This window comes from Choloepus didactylus, chromosome 2 (assembly GCF_015220235.1).
Source record: "Choloepus didactylus isolate mChoDid1 chromosome 2, mChoDid1.pri, whole genome shotgun sequence".
Lineage (NCBI taxonomy): Eukaryota > Metazoa > Chordata > Mammalia > Pilosa > Megalonychidae > Choloepus > Choloepus didactylus.
The window spans coordinates 208,659,782-208,676,345 of record NC_051308.1 but is presented as its reverse complement, the minus strand read 5'-3'; the positions used below and the strand labels follow the sequence as shown (position 1 = coordinate 208,676,345).

Genomic DNA, 16,564 nt, shown 5'->3' with positions numbered 1-16,564 from the left:
TTCTTTCTCTGTTTCCACTCCCCCCTCACTCTTCCATCCCTGCTCCCCCATCCCTCCCGGGAAGCTGGAGAGAGGAGGAGGCCACTGGCCACAGGTGCTTACGGCTCAGGTAATCGTGGGCGCTGTTCTGGGGTGTCAGGGCAGGGATCCCCCCTCCCCCAGCATGTTCCTCTAGAAGGGGCTTGACACTCTGAATTCGTCTCTTGGGAACAAGATGCAGCTGGAAAGGGACTCTGTGACTAAGAACCGCAGCAGGACTTGCTTAAAGTCAACCAGTGACTAATGCGCTTGTCTTGTACACCCCTTGTTCACAGCTTGGCTAATCCCAGAGGGCCCTCCTGGGATTCTCCCACAATGCCTTTCTTTCTTACTGAGATACATTTTGCCCCTCCCAACAGACTCTTTCCTCTTGACCTGTCTTTCCTGGAGCTTTTGCTTCTTAAAAGAAGAACAAAGAAAGAACAATGCTTACCCCACGTAAATGTTCATAAATAGTGGAATTTCAGGCGTATTTGGATAAGGGAGGCCCATTAGCTCGTAGTATGGGAAAGTGTCTGCTCTTGTAGAGATTTAGCGTTGCGTTCAAGGGTTCAAACTCCACAACCACCACCACCCTGCCCCCCATTCCTCCCCTTTCCCTTACCCAGCTGTGTTTTCTCTCATCTTCACACATCATCCCTGAACCAGCCAAGTAGTCTTCTGAGTCTTGAGCATCAGGTGTGATTCAGGGCCCCAGGCCCACAACAAGGGATGGGAGAAAAGTTGAGCTACTCAGTGATCAGTAGGAGGAGGCACGGTGACAGCTTGCCTCTGCCACCTGATGCTGTGTGTCCTTGAGAAAGTCATCAAGTTGTCTGAACCTCTGTGTCCTGAACAGAAAATCCTTGGTTTGGGCTGATCATGGCCTCTGAGTTCTCTGAGTGTCTGGGCTGAAAAGGGGTGAGGGGCAGGGAAGAGGGAGTTTTGGTGCAGAGGATGCTGGGAACAGCCAGAGTACTGCTGAACCTGGGACTGAATGCAAAGTGGGTGGAGAGGGTGAGCCCCTCTGGGTTTGGGACTGGGGGAGGGGGGGGAAGGTCCGCAGTGTGGCCCCACTCTGATTCTCTGTCACTGCCTGAAGGCCCCTCATTGTTATTCCCAAACCACAGTTTACAGAGACTCAGAAGTTTTGCCATCTCTGCAACCCTGCCCAGGGCCTGAGCCAGGGTTCTCTGCAACTTCCAGGTTGCTCTGGTCTCACCTTGCCTGATGGGAAGGCACTAAGGATGCAGATTAATCTAGAGTTCAGTACCTGTACCACTCCCCTCCCCCACAGCTGCTCTGGGTCCCCTGAGCCCTGCATGGATCAGGAACAGATTATAACTGGAGCTTGCCTGTCACTAACTCCCGGCCATGTGTCCATCTTGAGCACCTGGGGCTCGTGGTGATGGTGGTGGAGGTGTCCATTTCTCTCGGGGCTGGGCAGTGACTTCTGGAAGACCCCTCCCTAGGCCCAGGCTGAATGGCCATATCCTTAACTTGGCTATCTGGGCCTGTGGGGTGGGTGCCTCAGGCAGGTCCCTCCTCCCCCTGTACACACCCTTGGAGGTGCTTAGGAATAGAGCCAGGCTAAACACATTCCAGAGAAGCAGAAGTAGAGCTACATGAGGCAGGACTTCTTGAGGGACAGCATTGCCGGGATCAGCGTCTCCTCTCTTTGGGGTTTTGAGATGAGGCAGTAAGGTAGTGTTTTTCAAAGCATTCCTGCATCTGCATCCCCTGGGGGTGTTTGTTCAAAATGCTGGTACCTGGACCTCTCCCCAAGACCACAGAATCAGAATCTCTAGAGAAGAGGCACAGAATTCTGCATATTTAACACACTCCCTAGGAGATCCTTATGCAAAGTTCAAGAACCTCTGTGTTCTGGGGATGGGGACTGGAGGATGATTTGGGGGTGGGGGTGGTCCTTCTCTCCCACCAGCCACAGGAGTCCGGCCCCATCCCGGCAGCTCCCCACGCTCTCCCTACCTGCTTCCTTCCCACTAACCTCTGTTCGTGTCTTGTTCTCAACTTTCCAGCCAGATGTTTAGTAATAAACGGAGTTTGTTTCGGATCCACGCCTGCTGGAGACCGAGGTACCCCCTCGCCTGCTCCTCCTGTCCTCACTCCTCCTTGCCCAACCCAGTTCAGGGGCTGGAGAGGGGGACAGGATGGGCCAAGGACAAGGTGCATGTGCCTGCCGCCTGCCGTCTGCCTTGGGGCCGCACGAGCCCTTTGCCTTTCTGGGGATGCCGCTGCCAGGCCTGGGGGCATGGGCTTGCTGCCCAGTCTGCCAGGAGTGACATTTGCGGGACCACTGGGGATAAGTCTTGGTTCTGCCGCTCCCCTCCTGTGTGATCTTTGGCCAAGTTGCTTCTCTTCTTTGGGCCTCAGTTTCTCATCTGTGGAATGGGCAGATTGAACTAGAGGCACTCTGCGGGTCCTCCCCACTCTGACTTGGGTCTAACTTCCTGTCTGCCCACTGCCCACCCTCAAGCTAGCAGGTGACAGAAGGAGCTGGTATTGGCACATCCTTCACGTCTCCAGAGCCCCAGCTCTTTTAGCTTCATCACTGTTGTTTCCTACATTGGTACCCGCCGCGTGCCAGGCCTTGCTCTGTGCACCAGGGACACAGTGATGAATAAAACAGGGTCCCTGGAGAGTTGCAAAGGATAATTGTGATTCAGTGTGAGTGCAACAAAAGGAGAAATTAGAGGGGGCTCTGGGAGCCCAGGCGGGCACTTAACCCAGAGGAGGCCCTAAAAGAAAGAGTGGATGTTAGGGAGCGTATTCCAGGCCAAGGGAGCAGCCTCTACCAAGGCAAGGAGGTGAGAGAGAGAGCATGGCTGTGGGAAAGAAGCAAGCAGCCCAGTTTGGCCAGATCTGAGAGTGGGAGGTCAGGAGCTGAGGTTGGGGGCGTTGGTGGAGCTGGGTCCTGGAGAATGCAGAAGCCCAGCTGTGTAGCGGGAGCTTCATCCTGTCGGCACTGCCTGGCAGCCTGGACAGGGGGACTGGAGAGTAGGCGGTCAGTGACAGAGCCTCTAGCTGCCCATCCCTGCTTCAACCAGGAGGCAGTGTTCCTTAGAAATGTGGATTCTGGATCAGAATTCTGGCCCCACCACTTAACTAAATCCCCCTGTGCCTCAGTTTCCCCCGCTGTACAGTGCAGATGGTAATAGGATCTACTGCTGCTACAACTGTGCCTGGCCCATTGAATGTGGCATATAAGGGTTAAGCCAGGGAGGGTCTGTGCCTTTGGAAGCTTACTTTGGCTCTGATGAGCATGATGGACCAGAAGGACAGTGAGGCCAGCGATGAGGCTGTTTCCCTGTCCTGAAGAGAGGAGCTGTATGCGGCACCAGAAAGTGTGTGCTGCCTCTGTTTTCCCAGGAGATTGGCCTTTGGCAGGCATGTGATGAATTCCTAAAGAAATTCCTTGTGGAAGTGAGTATGAGGGGGTGGGCCCAGCAGGACACTTGGGGCAGCCTGTGTCCAGAGCTTGCTGTTCCCACAGGACAGCCCCAGCCCAGCCAACCCATCCCTTCTCCCGGGCACTGACAGGCCCCTAGACCAGGGTTTCTCAAGCTCCACGCCATTGACATTTGGGGCGGAGATTGATAATTCTTTGTTGTAGGGGGATGTCCTATGTATTGTAGGGTGTTTAGTAGCATACCTGGCTTCTACCCAGTAGATACCAGGAGCACCCTCCAGTTATGAAATGTCTCCAGACATTGCCAAATGTCCCCTGATGGGCCAAATTGCCCCTGATTGAGGACCACTGCCCTATACCCTATTTTGATTGCTTGTCCCAGAGAAAGAGTACAGTCTCTGATGTCCAGAGACCTGGGTTCCATTTCTTGCTCCATCCCATAGGAGCTCTGTGGTTTCATCTCTGAGCCTCACTTTGCACATCTCTGAGATAGGGATGGTAAATATGGTACCCTCCACCTGCAGAGAATTAAAAAAGCTAAAGCAGTCAGCACAAGACCTTGCACATTCTGAAGAGCCCAGGAGGGGAAGGAGCCCTTTCAGTGCCCAATGTATGCCAGATTTCTTTCCATTTTCTTTGAGCTTTTAGGCTCCAGAGAGGCTGACGTGAGCCAAGGAGCTGGAATCCAGGACCCCCCATGGGAAAACAGTGCCTTCTTACATTAAAGAGGAGCTCAGGGCCTCAGGCTGGCTGGAAAGTTATAGAACTGCACAAACCAGGCTGGAGGCTCCCTTCAACTATCAGAGAAACAGATCTGGAAAGCGACCTTTCAAAGCCTCTAGTGCAAGCCCTCAGTCCTCTTCCTCATACATCCTGCGGATGCAAGCTCAGCCTTGCTTACACAGTTCTCTTGACAGGGAGGTCACCCCTTCTCCCAGAACACCACTAAAGCCTGATGTGCTGGGCATGGAGATCCAGAGTTCAGGCCCTTGGCAACCCCTTGTCTTCCTCTCCCCCCTTGGAGGAGTGGAGGACAGGGGGCAGGGTTGCACGGATGGGCGGGTTGGGGGATGCTTGCCAGCATGAGTAGAGCCCGCTTAAATGGCTCTGCAGAGGAAAGTTTGGGACAACCAACCTCAAACTTTGGTTGGAATCTTTGGGATGTGTCAGGGGGATCCTGGACAAGCCAGGAGCATGCTGGATTGTGGGAGCTGTCCTTGTCCTTCCCTTCTGATAGCCTCAGGGCCCCAATCCTTGACCTTTAACCTTTCTCCTCTGGGCAGAGGCCCCACCCCTAAGGATGGCCCTACATCCGGGCTGCCTTCCCAAAGGTGCCCCTGGTTTCGAGACCTCCCTCACCCCAGCATCTTGGCACTTTTCCTCTACCCCATGCCCTGGGCATGGGGGACCCCTGCTTCTACCCGACCCTGAAGCCAGAATCTGTCCTCTGCTCAATGCTTGATCTGAAAGTCCCTGAGAGTAGGTGACACGGTCTCCTCCCTCAACCCCTGCCCCACCTCAGGCCTCCTCTGGGTCTGGCTGGTGCTTTCTTCAGTCTGGGTCCCACACATTGGGGTGGGGGCCCTAACCTGTCTGCAGGGGGCCTCCCATAGCGGGTCACAGTCAGGGAGGCAGTGGTGTTGCCGTGGGGCATGGGACAGGGGATGTCTGCATTGGTCTTCCAAACAGCAGTAATGAGGTCTTTGAACCTTTGGGACAAAGAGCTACTCTATCAGGTGTTGGTTACCCAGGGTTTCTTGGGGAAACCCGAAGCCTCCCCACTATGCCCCCTCACTTGTCTTCCATCAAGGTTTGGGAGATATGGTGGGGAGTTGGGGTGTGGGAAGGGAAGTCTGAGTGCATGTGGAGACATGTACACTTGTGTTCACATGCACATGGATGTATAGGAGCCATTGAGCTGGCAACTTAGTAGGCAGATCTCAGAGGGGGGCTCCAAGACCACACAGGCAGAACATCAGTCCACGTGGGCAAAGCTCAGGCAGAAGAGACCACAGAGAAGTAAGTTAGCAAACATAAGCCTTCACGAGGGGGCAGGCGGGGCACACTTGCAGGGCCAGCAGCTAGACCCTTCTGGAGCCCCTCAGCAAGGGTGTTACACTGCACGGCTCCAGAGGCACTGTTTGCACCCAAGTTTGTGTGATGGTGATCTCTGGAATTTTGCAGTGCACTACCTGCACAGCAGTACAGGTCCTAAAGCCCTGTCCAGACCAATGAGGGATCAGATGGCGCCAGCTATGGGAGAGGAGAAAAATATAAGTTGATTCATGGACACACATGCCAACATATGTGCGCACAGTGGTATCTTTACACACACTGTCATGCACACATATACCCTTGACTTCACATAGCCCACCCACATGTACTGTGAGGAGTTGGAGCCTGCCTCAGTGTGCATGGCCAGGCTGGCTTCTCCATCCCTTTGCAGCCTGTAAGTGCCCTAAGGGATCGCCACCTCCACCCTCCACCCACCTATTTGGACCAGGCCCAGCTCCCTCGTCCTCCTGTCTGTCTCTGAGTCCCTTTCTGGATTTCTCACTCCTTCCACTCTGACATCTGTCTCCTGTGCACCCCTTATCTGTCTGGGTGATGAAGGGTGGGGAGGGGATCTACTCAGACTGACCCTGAATCAGCTTCTTGTAGGAGTCAGGGCCTCCCCACCCCACACCCTTGTTCCATCCCGGGAAGTCTCCACTTGGTGGGGAATCAGGACCCAGTAGTCTCCCCCAAGGCCCAAGTCAGCCCTTTGCCCACCCCCAGCCACCCACCTCCCAGCTCTGGCTAACTTGGCTCTCTCCCCCACTCAACCTGCCCTGCCAGCAGTCGCATGGGCATCAAAGACCGCATCCGCATGGGCAGCTCCCAGCGGCGGACGGGCCCCTCCAAGCAGCACCTGGCACCTCCACCAATCCCCACCTCCCCGAGCAGTGAGCAGGTGGGCGAGGCCACCAGCCCCACCAAGGTGCAGAAGAGCTGGAGCTTCAACGACCGCACCCGCTTCCGGGCCTCACTGAGACTCAAGCCCCGCACTTCTGCAGAGGGTGAGTCCCTGGGGATCTGGGGCCCAGCACCTGCTGAGACTGGCAAGGAAGACAGGGACAGTCTGGAGTGGGGGAGAGGGCAGATCTGAAAGACTTAACTCTAGTCTCAGCTTTGCAACTAATTGGCCATCTTTGGGCATTAATCTTCTGGTCTGTGAAATGGGTATTGTAATACTGTTCATCTGAACTCCAGACTGTTGTGAGAATAAAATGATAGTGTGGAGGGTAGCATTTGTTAGTGATTAAGAGCACAGGCTTTGGAGCCAGGCTGCCTGGGTTTGAATCCTGGCTCTGCCACTTATCTGTGGGCAAGTGACACGCTCACTCTGGGCCTTGCAGATGAAGAGAATAAGAATATCTAATAGGATTATTGTGAGGATTAAATGAGATAATCCATGGAACATATACAAAAGAGTTTTTGGAATATAGTAGGTGCTCAACAAAGGCTAGCTTTGGGAGCTAGCTTTCCAAAAAATGTGCTTTGGAAGGAGCAGGAATTCACACTTGTTGAGCTCTGACAGTGTACAACCCTACACTGGATTATCTCATTCACTTCTCCCAATGACCCTGGAAAATTGGTTCTGTTTTTATTCCCATTTTGTAGATGTGGAAACAGATTTCTCAGCTATTAAGTGGCAGAGCTGGGATCCTCAACCAGGTCTGTCCAACTCCAACAGCCACGCCCTCTGCCCTGCCCCTCTGTACCTCTTCACCCAGTGCTTTGTGTGTGTATGCGGCTGTGAACCTGAAGGAGCTCTCTAACCAGTTAGAGAGGGACCATTTTTTTTCCCTTCTAACTCGGACTCTGCCTCACATTGTGACTGAGGCAAGATACTGCCCCTTTTTGTGCCTCGGTGTGTTCTGGAAAACGAAAGGGTTGGGCCAAGTCCTCAGGAAGACTCCTCCCAGCTTTGACATGCTTCAGCCCTTGGGTGGGAAAAGGCGGGGATGGGTGGACAAGGATGGAGGATGGGGGTGGGAAGCCCCACCAGAGAAGGGACCCAGCCACACTGCCTCTGCCTTGCTGTGTCAGCCCCAAGATGCTCTTGGCTAATGACTCAGCCCTTTCCAGGAAAGTTACAGAACCTTCTGTTAGCTCCTGCCTGTGTCCCCATGGCGTGCGGAGAGCGTTGCCTCTCACTAGTACAGGGCACCGGATTGGGAGTGGAAGTGGGGAATGACTTGTTTTAAGGGCCTTCCCCAGCGGCAGAGCTGGGAATGGGAGCCAGCTTGAGCTTCCTTCCCCCTTCACTGAAGAATGAGACTTGTGCATGATTGTGGATAGAAGTATCCAGCCCCTTTTCTCTGGCTGCAGAAGAGCTGGAGCTCTGCATGTCAGGACCGGTGAGGTTTCCTCCAGGCCTGTGGATTTGCCCCAGGCCAGATGTGTCCTAAAGCAGCACCCGCTCACCTGGCCACCAGGCAGATGTTTACCCCGATGGGTATGCAACAAACTGGGGTGTGCAGCCCAGGACAGGGGAGTGAGGAGCAGCAGCGAGGGAGGCAAGAGCCTTGGTCTGCCTGGCTGTGCTCAGCCCCGGGAGGTCCTGGACCCTTTCTGGGTCTCTGTCTCCCTATTGGTACCTCAAAGGGTGGCTCAGCATGTGGTGGGGGGTTAGGAGTGGCCCCTTCTGCTGCCACCACTCAGGGCCCCCATCTTCCCAGAGGGCCCCTCGGAGGATGTGGCAGAGGAGAAGAGCTACCAGTGTGAGCTCACGGTGGATGACGTCATGCCTGCCGTGAAGATGGTCATCCGCTCCGTCAGGTGAGACTGCTTCCCATCTGGGGCCTGCCCTCATGGCCAGGCCTGGCCTAGCTCCCAGGTGCACCAGCTGCTGCCCGCCTGATGGTGCCTGGCTGGTGGAGACCCTGGTGTGTGGGTGGGGTGGGGAGGTGGCACATGGCTCCCAGCAGGGCTCGCGCCTGCTCCTCACATCTGCAGGCAGCTGGCTTGGGTGGGATGGTGGGCACAGCTGCCCGTCACTGCTCCCTCTCCTGGCACTCCTCAGTAGCCTCCCTGCTCCTCTCCCCTGCCTGTCTCCCCATTCTCTGTCTCCCGCTTTTTGTCAGGCTCTCTTCTTTAGTCCCCTTGTCCCTAGCATCTGACTGTCAGCTAGGGGCAGCTGACTGTCCCTGTCTTATGTTCTCTTTCCCTCCCTCTCCATGTCTCAGTCCCATACTCCCTTTATCTTGGTGTCTCAAACTTTCTCTCTCTCCTTGGGTGTCTTGGCTTCTGTTTCTCCCAGGACTTCCTCTAGAGTGGTGCTTTTCAAACCACAGGTTAAAACAGTTTGAAATCAATTTAGTGAAATCAATTTAGTGGGCCTTGGTCAATATTAAACAATAATAATATAGACATAGAATGGAATAGAAAGTATCTGAGTGCATCTCTCATAGTAAGGGTAAATAATGTTTATGAAATTTATCTCTCAGTTGTGTGTGTGTACTGGTTTGTGAGGTGAAATGTATTTCTTACAGTAGGTCTTGGTTAAAAGAAGTTTGAAAGCCCTGCTCTACTGGCTGTTGCCCAACCTTGACCATTAAGGGGGAACCAGTCTCCTGAGCCCTTTAGCCATGGTCCAGCCATGGGTCTGCCCCCCTGACTCCTTGGTATGGTTCTGCCTGGACTCCATCTCCAGCCTGCAGCTCTGGCTCCAGATATCCCCTTAACCCCCAGACTTCCAGACTCACCTCTTCTCTTTCCAGGCTGGTGCTCCTGCCCACAAGCTCCTTCTTTCTGTGTTCCTTTTAAAACCAGAGTCAGCAGGAGCCCCCCACCCACCCACCCACCAAAAGTCTGAGGCCTCTCTGCACCCTGTTTATACACATCCTGTGACCAGATTCTCTGATGCAGTGCCTGAGCTGTCACCTGACCCAGGTCAGCTCTGCTTGGCCATCCCACAGGCCCCTCGTCCCCAGCATGCCCAAACCTGCCCCTCTGCCTGTGTCCCCATTTCAGGCAGTGGCACCACCATCCCAGCTGTTCCCCAAGCCAGATTCCTGGGAGTGTCCTGGACTCGGAAGGCGGCCAGTCCCACCTCCTGAATTGCTCAGGGCTGTCCTTTATCTCCACCCCCTACCCCTCCCAGCTCAGGCCTGTCTGTCCCCTGGAGCGGGTCTTGCTGCTGCCACGTCTGCCTCTCCGGGGTCCTCTCCACACAGGCTGGCAGAGCCAAAGCACAGAGTAGACCCCTGCCCACCTTCTCCACCACCCCCTTCCTTCTCATTGTCCAATCTCTGCCAGGGATTTGGGGCTCTTCAGAGTACTCCCCCAGCCTCCTCCCTGTTCCCATATTGCACACCCCTCCCCCAAGAGGAGGAACCCCCTTCCATCTGAACCCAGTTCCAGTTACTCTGAACCAAATCTCACACCTCCAAGCCTGTCTGTGTCCGGAAAGACCCCCTTCATCCCCTTCTCTATCCTTGCAGCTGGAAAATACCACTCTTAAGGTTTGTTCCCCAGCTTCACCAGCAGAAGCTCTCCCCTCTTTGGGTCCCCAGCCCTCTTTATCCATTCTTTGGCATGACCCTTGCCACCCCATAATAGTCTGTTTCCTGTCCATTTCCCACCCCAATCAGGGTTTCCTGGGGCTAGGGTTTACATCTGACTCCCCTAGGGTGTATCAGAGTGTGCTAACATTTGTGGAACAAATGCAAGTATTTCTTGCCCCAAGTTTTCATCATCAATGTCAGCATTCACAGATGCCTGCCCTGGGTCCCACCTGCAGAGAGAAACCGGACCTGGCCCCTGTCGTTCCAGGCTAATAGGACAACAGATACAAGCACCTTAAAAAATAACAAATCTAAGGGAGTACTGGGGGGCAGCGTGGGGCTAGTTACGGCGGCTGGGAGGCCCCGCAGAAGGCTTTTCACGCTTGCCCAGGCAGGAGGTGCCTTGGCGCCGGGCAAGGGGCTAGCAAAGGGATGGAGAGAGGCTGGCAAAGAATCCCCGGCTGGGCTTCCTACCCTCCATCTGGGACCTCCTTTCCCGGCAGGATCCTGAAGTTCCTGGTGGCCAAAAGGAAATTCAAGGAGACGCTGCGGCCGTACGACGTGAAGGACGTCATCGAGCAGTACTCGGCAGGGCACCTGGACATGCTGGGCCGGATCAAGAGCCTGCAGGCTCGGTGGGTGAGCCCGACCCCGGCGGGGAGGCGGGCAGGGAGGCCGCCGCGCCAGCCCCCGCGCGAGGTCTGCGGGTGGAATCCCCTCCACCGGCGCCCGGACAGAGCCCTGAGCGCCCCCGAGGGGCCGTTTCGGGAGTTGGGGTTTCCAGCCTGGGAAGGCCATTGGTTTGCGGTGCGCGCTTTAGGCGGCCGACTTGCCACCTGTCTTAACCCTGAAGAACCACCCAGCCGCAGGTTCTCTGTGCGAACCCAATTGACCTGCCTGCCTCGGGGGCGTAGGGAGGGCGTCTGCAGGATGACTGTTTCCTGCCCCTAAAATAATCCCTGACCTCCCAGCTGCCAAGGGGATAGGCAGATTGTTTTCAGTGCTGCCCACCTCTTGCCTCTGGAATCTTCCTGCATCTCTTCTCTGCGACCAGCATTAAGGAAGAATACTCACTCCAAGACCCAAATCACCTACACCCTGCCCTCTCCTGGTCCACCTTCTCACTGCCTTTTCATTCATTTATTCACTCAAGAATTAGACACTGGGCATTCATTGTTTGCCAGGGAGTGGAAATATGGTGGAAAGCAAAACAGAGTCCCCACTCCCATGGAGTTTTCTAGTGGAAGCAGAACAGAGAATCGGTAAAACTAGAATGTGTCAGATGATGATAAATGCGAAGGAGGAAAAGAAGGGGTGTTGGGAATTTCAGTATTAAATAGGTGAGAAAGTGACATAACCTGTCAGGGTGACATAGCCCAGACAGGGAGCAGCAAGTGTAAATGCCTTGAGATGGATGAGTGGCTGGAGTATTGTTTTAGGGACAGCAAGGAGTCCAGTGTGTCTAGGCTGGAGTGAGAGAGGGAGGAGAAGAGGTCAGAGGCTAACAACACTTGGACTACAGAAAGCCCTGTCGGCCATTGCAAAGTCTTTGGTGTTCATCTGGGGTGAGATGCAAGTGTGGGATGGCTTTGAGCAAAGGACTGACAAGATCCGAATAATATTTTAAAAGGATCACCCTGGGTGCTGTGTTGAGGCTGGCTTATAAGGGAGCTAGGGTGGAAGCAGGGAGACCTGCTTTAGTGAGGAGGCTACTTCAGATGTCCAGGCAGGAAAGGTTTGGACCAGTATGGAAGTGGTGGACCAGGGGAGAAGTGGTTAGGTTCTGGATATATTTTGAAGGTATAGCTGCCAGGGGGTTCTGATAGGGTATAAGAGAAAGAAGAGAGTCAAAAATAACACCAAGGTTTTTGTTTTGAGCAAGAGGAAGAACTGAGTTGTTTATTGACATGGGGAAGGCACTGGATGGAGGTTTTGGATCAGGAGAGTTGGGGTGGGTGGGATTTGTGATACCTATTAGACATCACATGGAGTGTTGCTCTAGATGTTAGATATAGGAGTATGGTGTTCAGGGGAAGATCCAGGCTGGAGAGAGAGATTTTGAGTCAACAGTGTATAGAGGTATTGAAAAACCCTAGAAGTGAACACATCACCTAGAGGGTGAGAGTAAAAAGAGAAAAGAGGTTCTGCAATGTTTAGAGGTGGTGGTGACCAAGGAGGAGCCATCAAAGCAGACTGAGAAGAAGTCAGTGAGGTAGGAGGAGAACTGGGAGAAGATACCATTTTGGAATCCAAATAAAGGAAGTGTTTGCAGGAGAAAGGTGTGATCGCATATGCCAAGTGCTGCTAATAGGCCAAGTAGAATGAGGACTGAGAATTGATCATTGTATTTAGCAACTTGGTGGTCATCTGGGACTTTGACAACTATAGTGTTAGTGAGATGGCAGAGTGAAAGCCTGATTGGAGTAGGCTTAAGAGAAAATGGGAGGAATTAGAGACAGAGGGTAGAGATAACTCAAGAATTTTGCTATAAAGGAGTGCAGAAAAATAAAGTGGGGCCAGCTCCAGCCTTGTCCACTTTATAACTCAGGTAACCACTTGGGACCCGCCCTCCCGTGTTCCCTTCCCCCGGTTCACCAATTCCCACCTCTCCTCACATCAGGCTCGAACTTGAGGTGGTTTAACTTGTGCTTGTGTGTGGTGCCTTTGCTGTCAGTTGGCAGAACCCCCAAAGCAGGAGTTGAGTCCCCCCTCCCCTCGACCCCAACTCACCCTCCAGAGGGCAAGGCAATGCTCCCCTCCCTCAGATTGCCCCCTCCCACTCCCGGCGCAGTCTCCCCCTTCAGCAGGCAACCTAGGGCTCTTCTGGGAGGAGAGGGGCGGCGTGTGCCTGCTTCCTTTCCTCCGAGGGCTCCCATTCCACAGGGTGGATCAGATTGTGGGTCGGGGGACCGGGGACCGGAAGGCCCGAGAGAAGGGCGAAAAGGGGCCCTCCGATACGGAGGCGGTGGATGAAATCAGCATGATGGGACGTGTGGTCAAGGTGGAGAAGCAGGTAAGGGTGGGATGGAGTTGCGCTGGGGTGTCGGGGCTGGTAGCAATCTGGGGAACCGCGGGGTCAAGCAGAAGCTGAAGGAGCCCAGAGAAAGCTCCTGGGAGGCCCCGCCCCGCAACTAAATCCCGCCTCCCAGAGAGCCCGCCCACTCCCGCTAGAAGACCCGGATAAATCCCCCTGAGGTTGCTCTATTCTCAGATAAATCTGCCTACCAAATTGGTCTTGGGCCAGCCAAGTCCAGTCTATTCCATTTAACCCCCCTCTTAGTTGTCTCTTTCTCCCGGACTATCGCAATCAACTACAACTAAGTTTCGCCCCCGAATAAGCTCTAGCTCCGCCCAGTTCCCCGGCCTAGTCCCGCTTCCCGGTCACGCCTCCCACTGCGGCCGCGCCCCCTCCAGCCACGCCCCTCGTAGGCTCCACCCGCCCGCCCAAGCCCCGCCTCCCGGCCGCGCCCCGCCCCCAGGTGCAGTCCATCGAGCACAAGCTGGACCTGCTGCTGGGCTTCTATTCGCGCTGTCTGCACTCTGGCACCTCGGCCAGCCTGGGCACCGTGCAAGTGCCGCTCTTCGACCCCGAGATCACCTCCGACTACCACAGTCCTGTGGACCACGAGGACATCTCCGTCTCCGCCCAGACGCTAAGCATCTCGCGCTCCGTCAGCACCAACATGGACTAGGGGGCTTCTCGGGCGGGGTAGCACACGGCGGGCTCCTCGGCCTGGCGCTCGGACCCGCCCCCTGAGGCCTCCGGACTCCTCGCTTACTTGAACTCTCCTGCCTTGCGGGGAGAGAGGCCATACGCAGTATTTAGCTGCCTGGGTGGGCGAGATACCCGCTGTGGGTGCCAGCGACCCGCCCCACCCCAGGAGCGTGAGATGCTAGTCCGCAGGAAGGGCACAGCGGCGGCTGCTCCGTGGCTTCCGGGCGCTCTGGTGCCCTGCCTGCTCCATCAATTCTCAACATGGCCCGCCTGGGTGCTGAGGTCCCTGGGCCAAGACTCAGCTTCCGGCTATGCAAGGTGAGGTCTCTGACCTGCCCCCCAGACACAGCAGGGAAGCCCTCCCGCCAAGGCCCCGCCCCACTTGGGGGTGGGCCCAAGGTGCCCCTACAGGTACCTACAAAGCACAGGACCCTGCTACATGCAGGTGGGCACCATATATGCAAACTATGTTAAATATGCAACTTTGGAGACCCCCATGGGGTCTCTCTGCCCTCCCCCATTGGGAGATGGGCTTCCAGCAGTAGCTGGTCTCAGGCTGCTTGGCCATGACCCCCATCCCCATTCTTGGCATATCACTCCATCCCCACCCAGCATGGGGTCTGTTTCTCCCCTGCCCTCTCCCAAGGGCAGTGCCTGGGCTTTTCTTCCCATCTGCAAGTGTCACCTCCCAGGGCCTCCTCTTCCTGCCGGATGTCCATTCCTCTCTTTGGCCCACCAGATACCTTTGACAGTCAGTACAGGTTTCTGTATTCTCCCTAAACCCCAGCAGACAATGCTTCCACAGTCACACAGACACATCCCTTTAGGTTCCCCAGACACGCAGAAAGTCACACACTCACACTGACACAGAGGCACACGCACTATGAGATAGAAGCACAGAGCCACACAACCTTTCCTGGACCTCTGCAGCCTCTACCAGTGGACTGGCCTTGCAGGGTGGGGTCCACTAAGAGGAAGCCCCCCCCCCCTCCATCTGGGTAGGAGAGGGAGCTCTCAAGTGACCACAAGTCTCTCCAGGCCTCACCTGAGAGCTTTATCAGCCCTCCCTCTCCAAGAAGATCTACTCACTGGTCCAGGAGACCTAACTGCTGCCTCTGACTGCCCCTAGGGATCCTTCTTGGCATCCCCACAGCACAACTCAGACTTAGGCTTCTGGGGCCTGGACACATGGAGAGACCCCAGGCCCTTCCACAGGGTGGGCACCAGGCTCACTTCTACCCAGGCTAGCTTCCTTTCTAGTCACTCTCAGAAAGAATAATAATACAAAGCAGCTACCATTTGTTGGGCACCAACTGCACACCTACCACCCACCTGCACTGTCTCCCCTCCTTCCATAACCTACTTCTTCACTTCGGTTTGGCAGTCCCCCACATTGGCATCAGCCCCCATCCGCTCCAGGCCCCCAGCACCTCTCTAGTATCCCTTCCCCTTTGTCCCTCTTCTGCAAAGCCAATGCAAGTGGCAGGGGGTGATCCTCTGTGGGGTGTCAGGGAACAAGGGGCTCAGGCCAAGCCACCTGCATCTCGTGTCTGGGGATCTGCATGCACCAGCGCCAGGGCCGGGGTTGGATCTTGCTCAGCCCCACGGTGCCCAGCCTCTGCCCCAACATGCCCTCCGCATGTGACCGTCAAGCTCTGGGTGGAGCCTCACCACACTGCACTGTCCCCAGAGCTCAGAGACGGAGCTGTGGAGAGGGGCAGGAGAGTGGGAATGTCCTGTGACCAAAGGAGACCTGGGAGGAAGCCCTTCCTCCTTCTGCAGTCAAGGTTCCCCCACCAACCCGGTTCTCGGATATGCAAGTACCTCACTTTGTTAACTTATTAACTTATTGGTTTCATTAAAGTTTTCAGTAGGAAGTGACTGGTCTTGGCTCTGCTCAGTGGCTGTGGGGTTGACAGGGAAGTGTTCTGGGGGTGGGGCAAGGAGATCTGGCTTAGGGGGCCTCTTTTGGTTGTAACAAAAATGCAACCCAGTATGACATAAGAAAAAAAAAAAGGGGGCGCGAAGGAGGGAGAAAAGTAAAGAAAGAAACTTAGAAACTTATTGGCCCAGATAACTAAAAAGTCCAGGAGATTGACTTGGCTTCATGCACAGCTAGATGTAGGTGCTTAAGCAATCTTCTTGTCGCAGCCTTCCTGTCAGGCATGCTGACTCCTTACAAAGATCCCCAGGACTACCAAATGTACTTTCTTTTGACTTAGTGCCCCAGTGAAGAGTGAGTACCACTTTCATAACAGTTTGAATCAGTCAGTCTAGTCAGGAAACCAGAAACTGCACTGGGGTTTTCAACAAAGAAAATTTACTGTAGGGAATGGATTACACACAGACAAGAGGGTTGACAGAACAAAAAGGGGACACTGAGGTAGCCTAGAGCAAGCACTTCTAGGGCTGTGGGAACAAAGGGAAGAGGTTGGGGTTATTAGAACCCACCAGCTTGGCGGGGGACCCCATGGTGCTGAGGCTCAGGAGTCTGAAGAGGGGTGCTATCTGGTGGTGCTACTACCTCTTAGGAGACACAATGAGGCTTGTCTGGGAGTACAGAAAAAGCTGGAGGTGGGGATCAACTGCTGCTACCAGGCTGTTGCTGCTAAGGATAGTAAGCAAAAGAAGAAGGAAATCTCCCCTCTTCTTGCTTTCCAATCTCCCACAAGTGCCCTTTATTTGTCAGAAGCCAGCTAACAAAAGAGTAATGTGGTTTGTGAGTCTCAGTCCTAGGATCACAGAGTAGAGTAGGGATGGATGGATTTGGAACTGAAAGACAGCTGAATAACTGGCAGTGTCCACCTTTTGGGATACTCTATCCATACACATCCATTGCAATATTTGAGC

General features: G+C 54.7%; 1 protein-coding gene across 2 annotated transcripts in view; it reads left to right on the top strand.

Annotated features, from left to right (window-relative positions):
• Positions 1 to 15,580, top strand: part of KCNQ4 (potassium voltage-gated channel subfamily Q member 4) — a 60,468-nt gene extending 44,888 nt beyond the window's left edge. The window contains exons 10-15 of one of the 2 annotated variants that reach the window (XM_037827550.1): positions 6,287 to 6,507; positions 7,112 to 7,165; positions 8,173 to 8,272; positions 10,503 to 10,634; positions 12,883 to 13,012; positions 13,479 to 15,580. In XM_037827550.1, coding sequence (XP_037683478.1) covers positions 6,287 to 6,507; positions 7,112 to 7,165; positions 8,173 to 8,272; positions 10,503 to 10,634; positions 12,883 to 13,012; positions 13,479 to 13,691 — 850 coding nt within the window. In that variant the 3' untranslated portion in view covers positions 13,692 to 15,580. The remainder of the gene's footprint in view (positions 1 to 6,286; positions 6,508 to 7,111; positions 7,166 to 8,172; positions 8,273 to 10,502; positions 10,635 to 12,882; positions 13,013 to 13,478) is intronic. The other variant, XM_037827551.1, reaches the window with a different exon arrangement.
• The last annotated feature ends 984 nt before the right edge of the window (positions 15,581 to 16,564 follow it).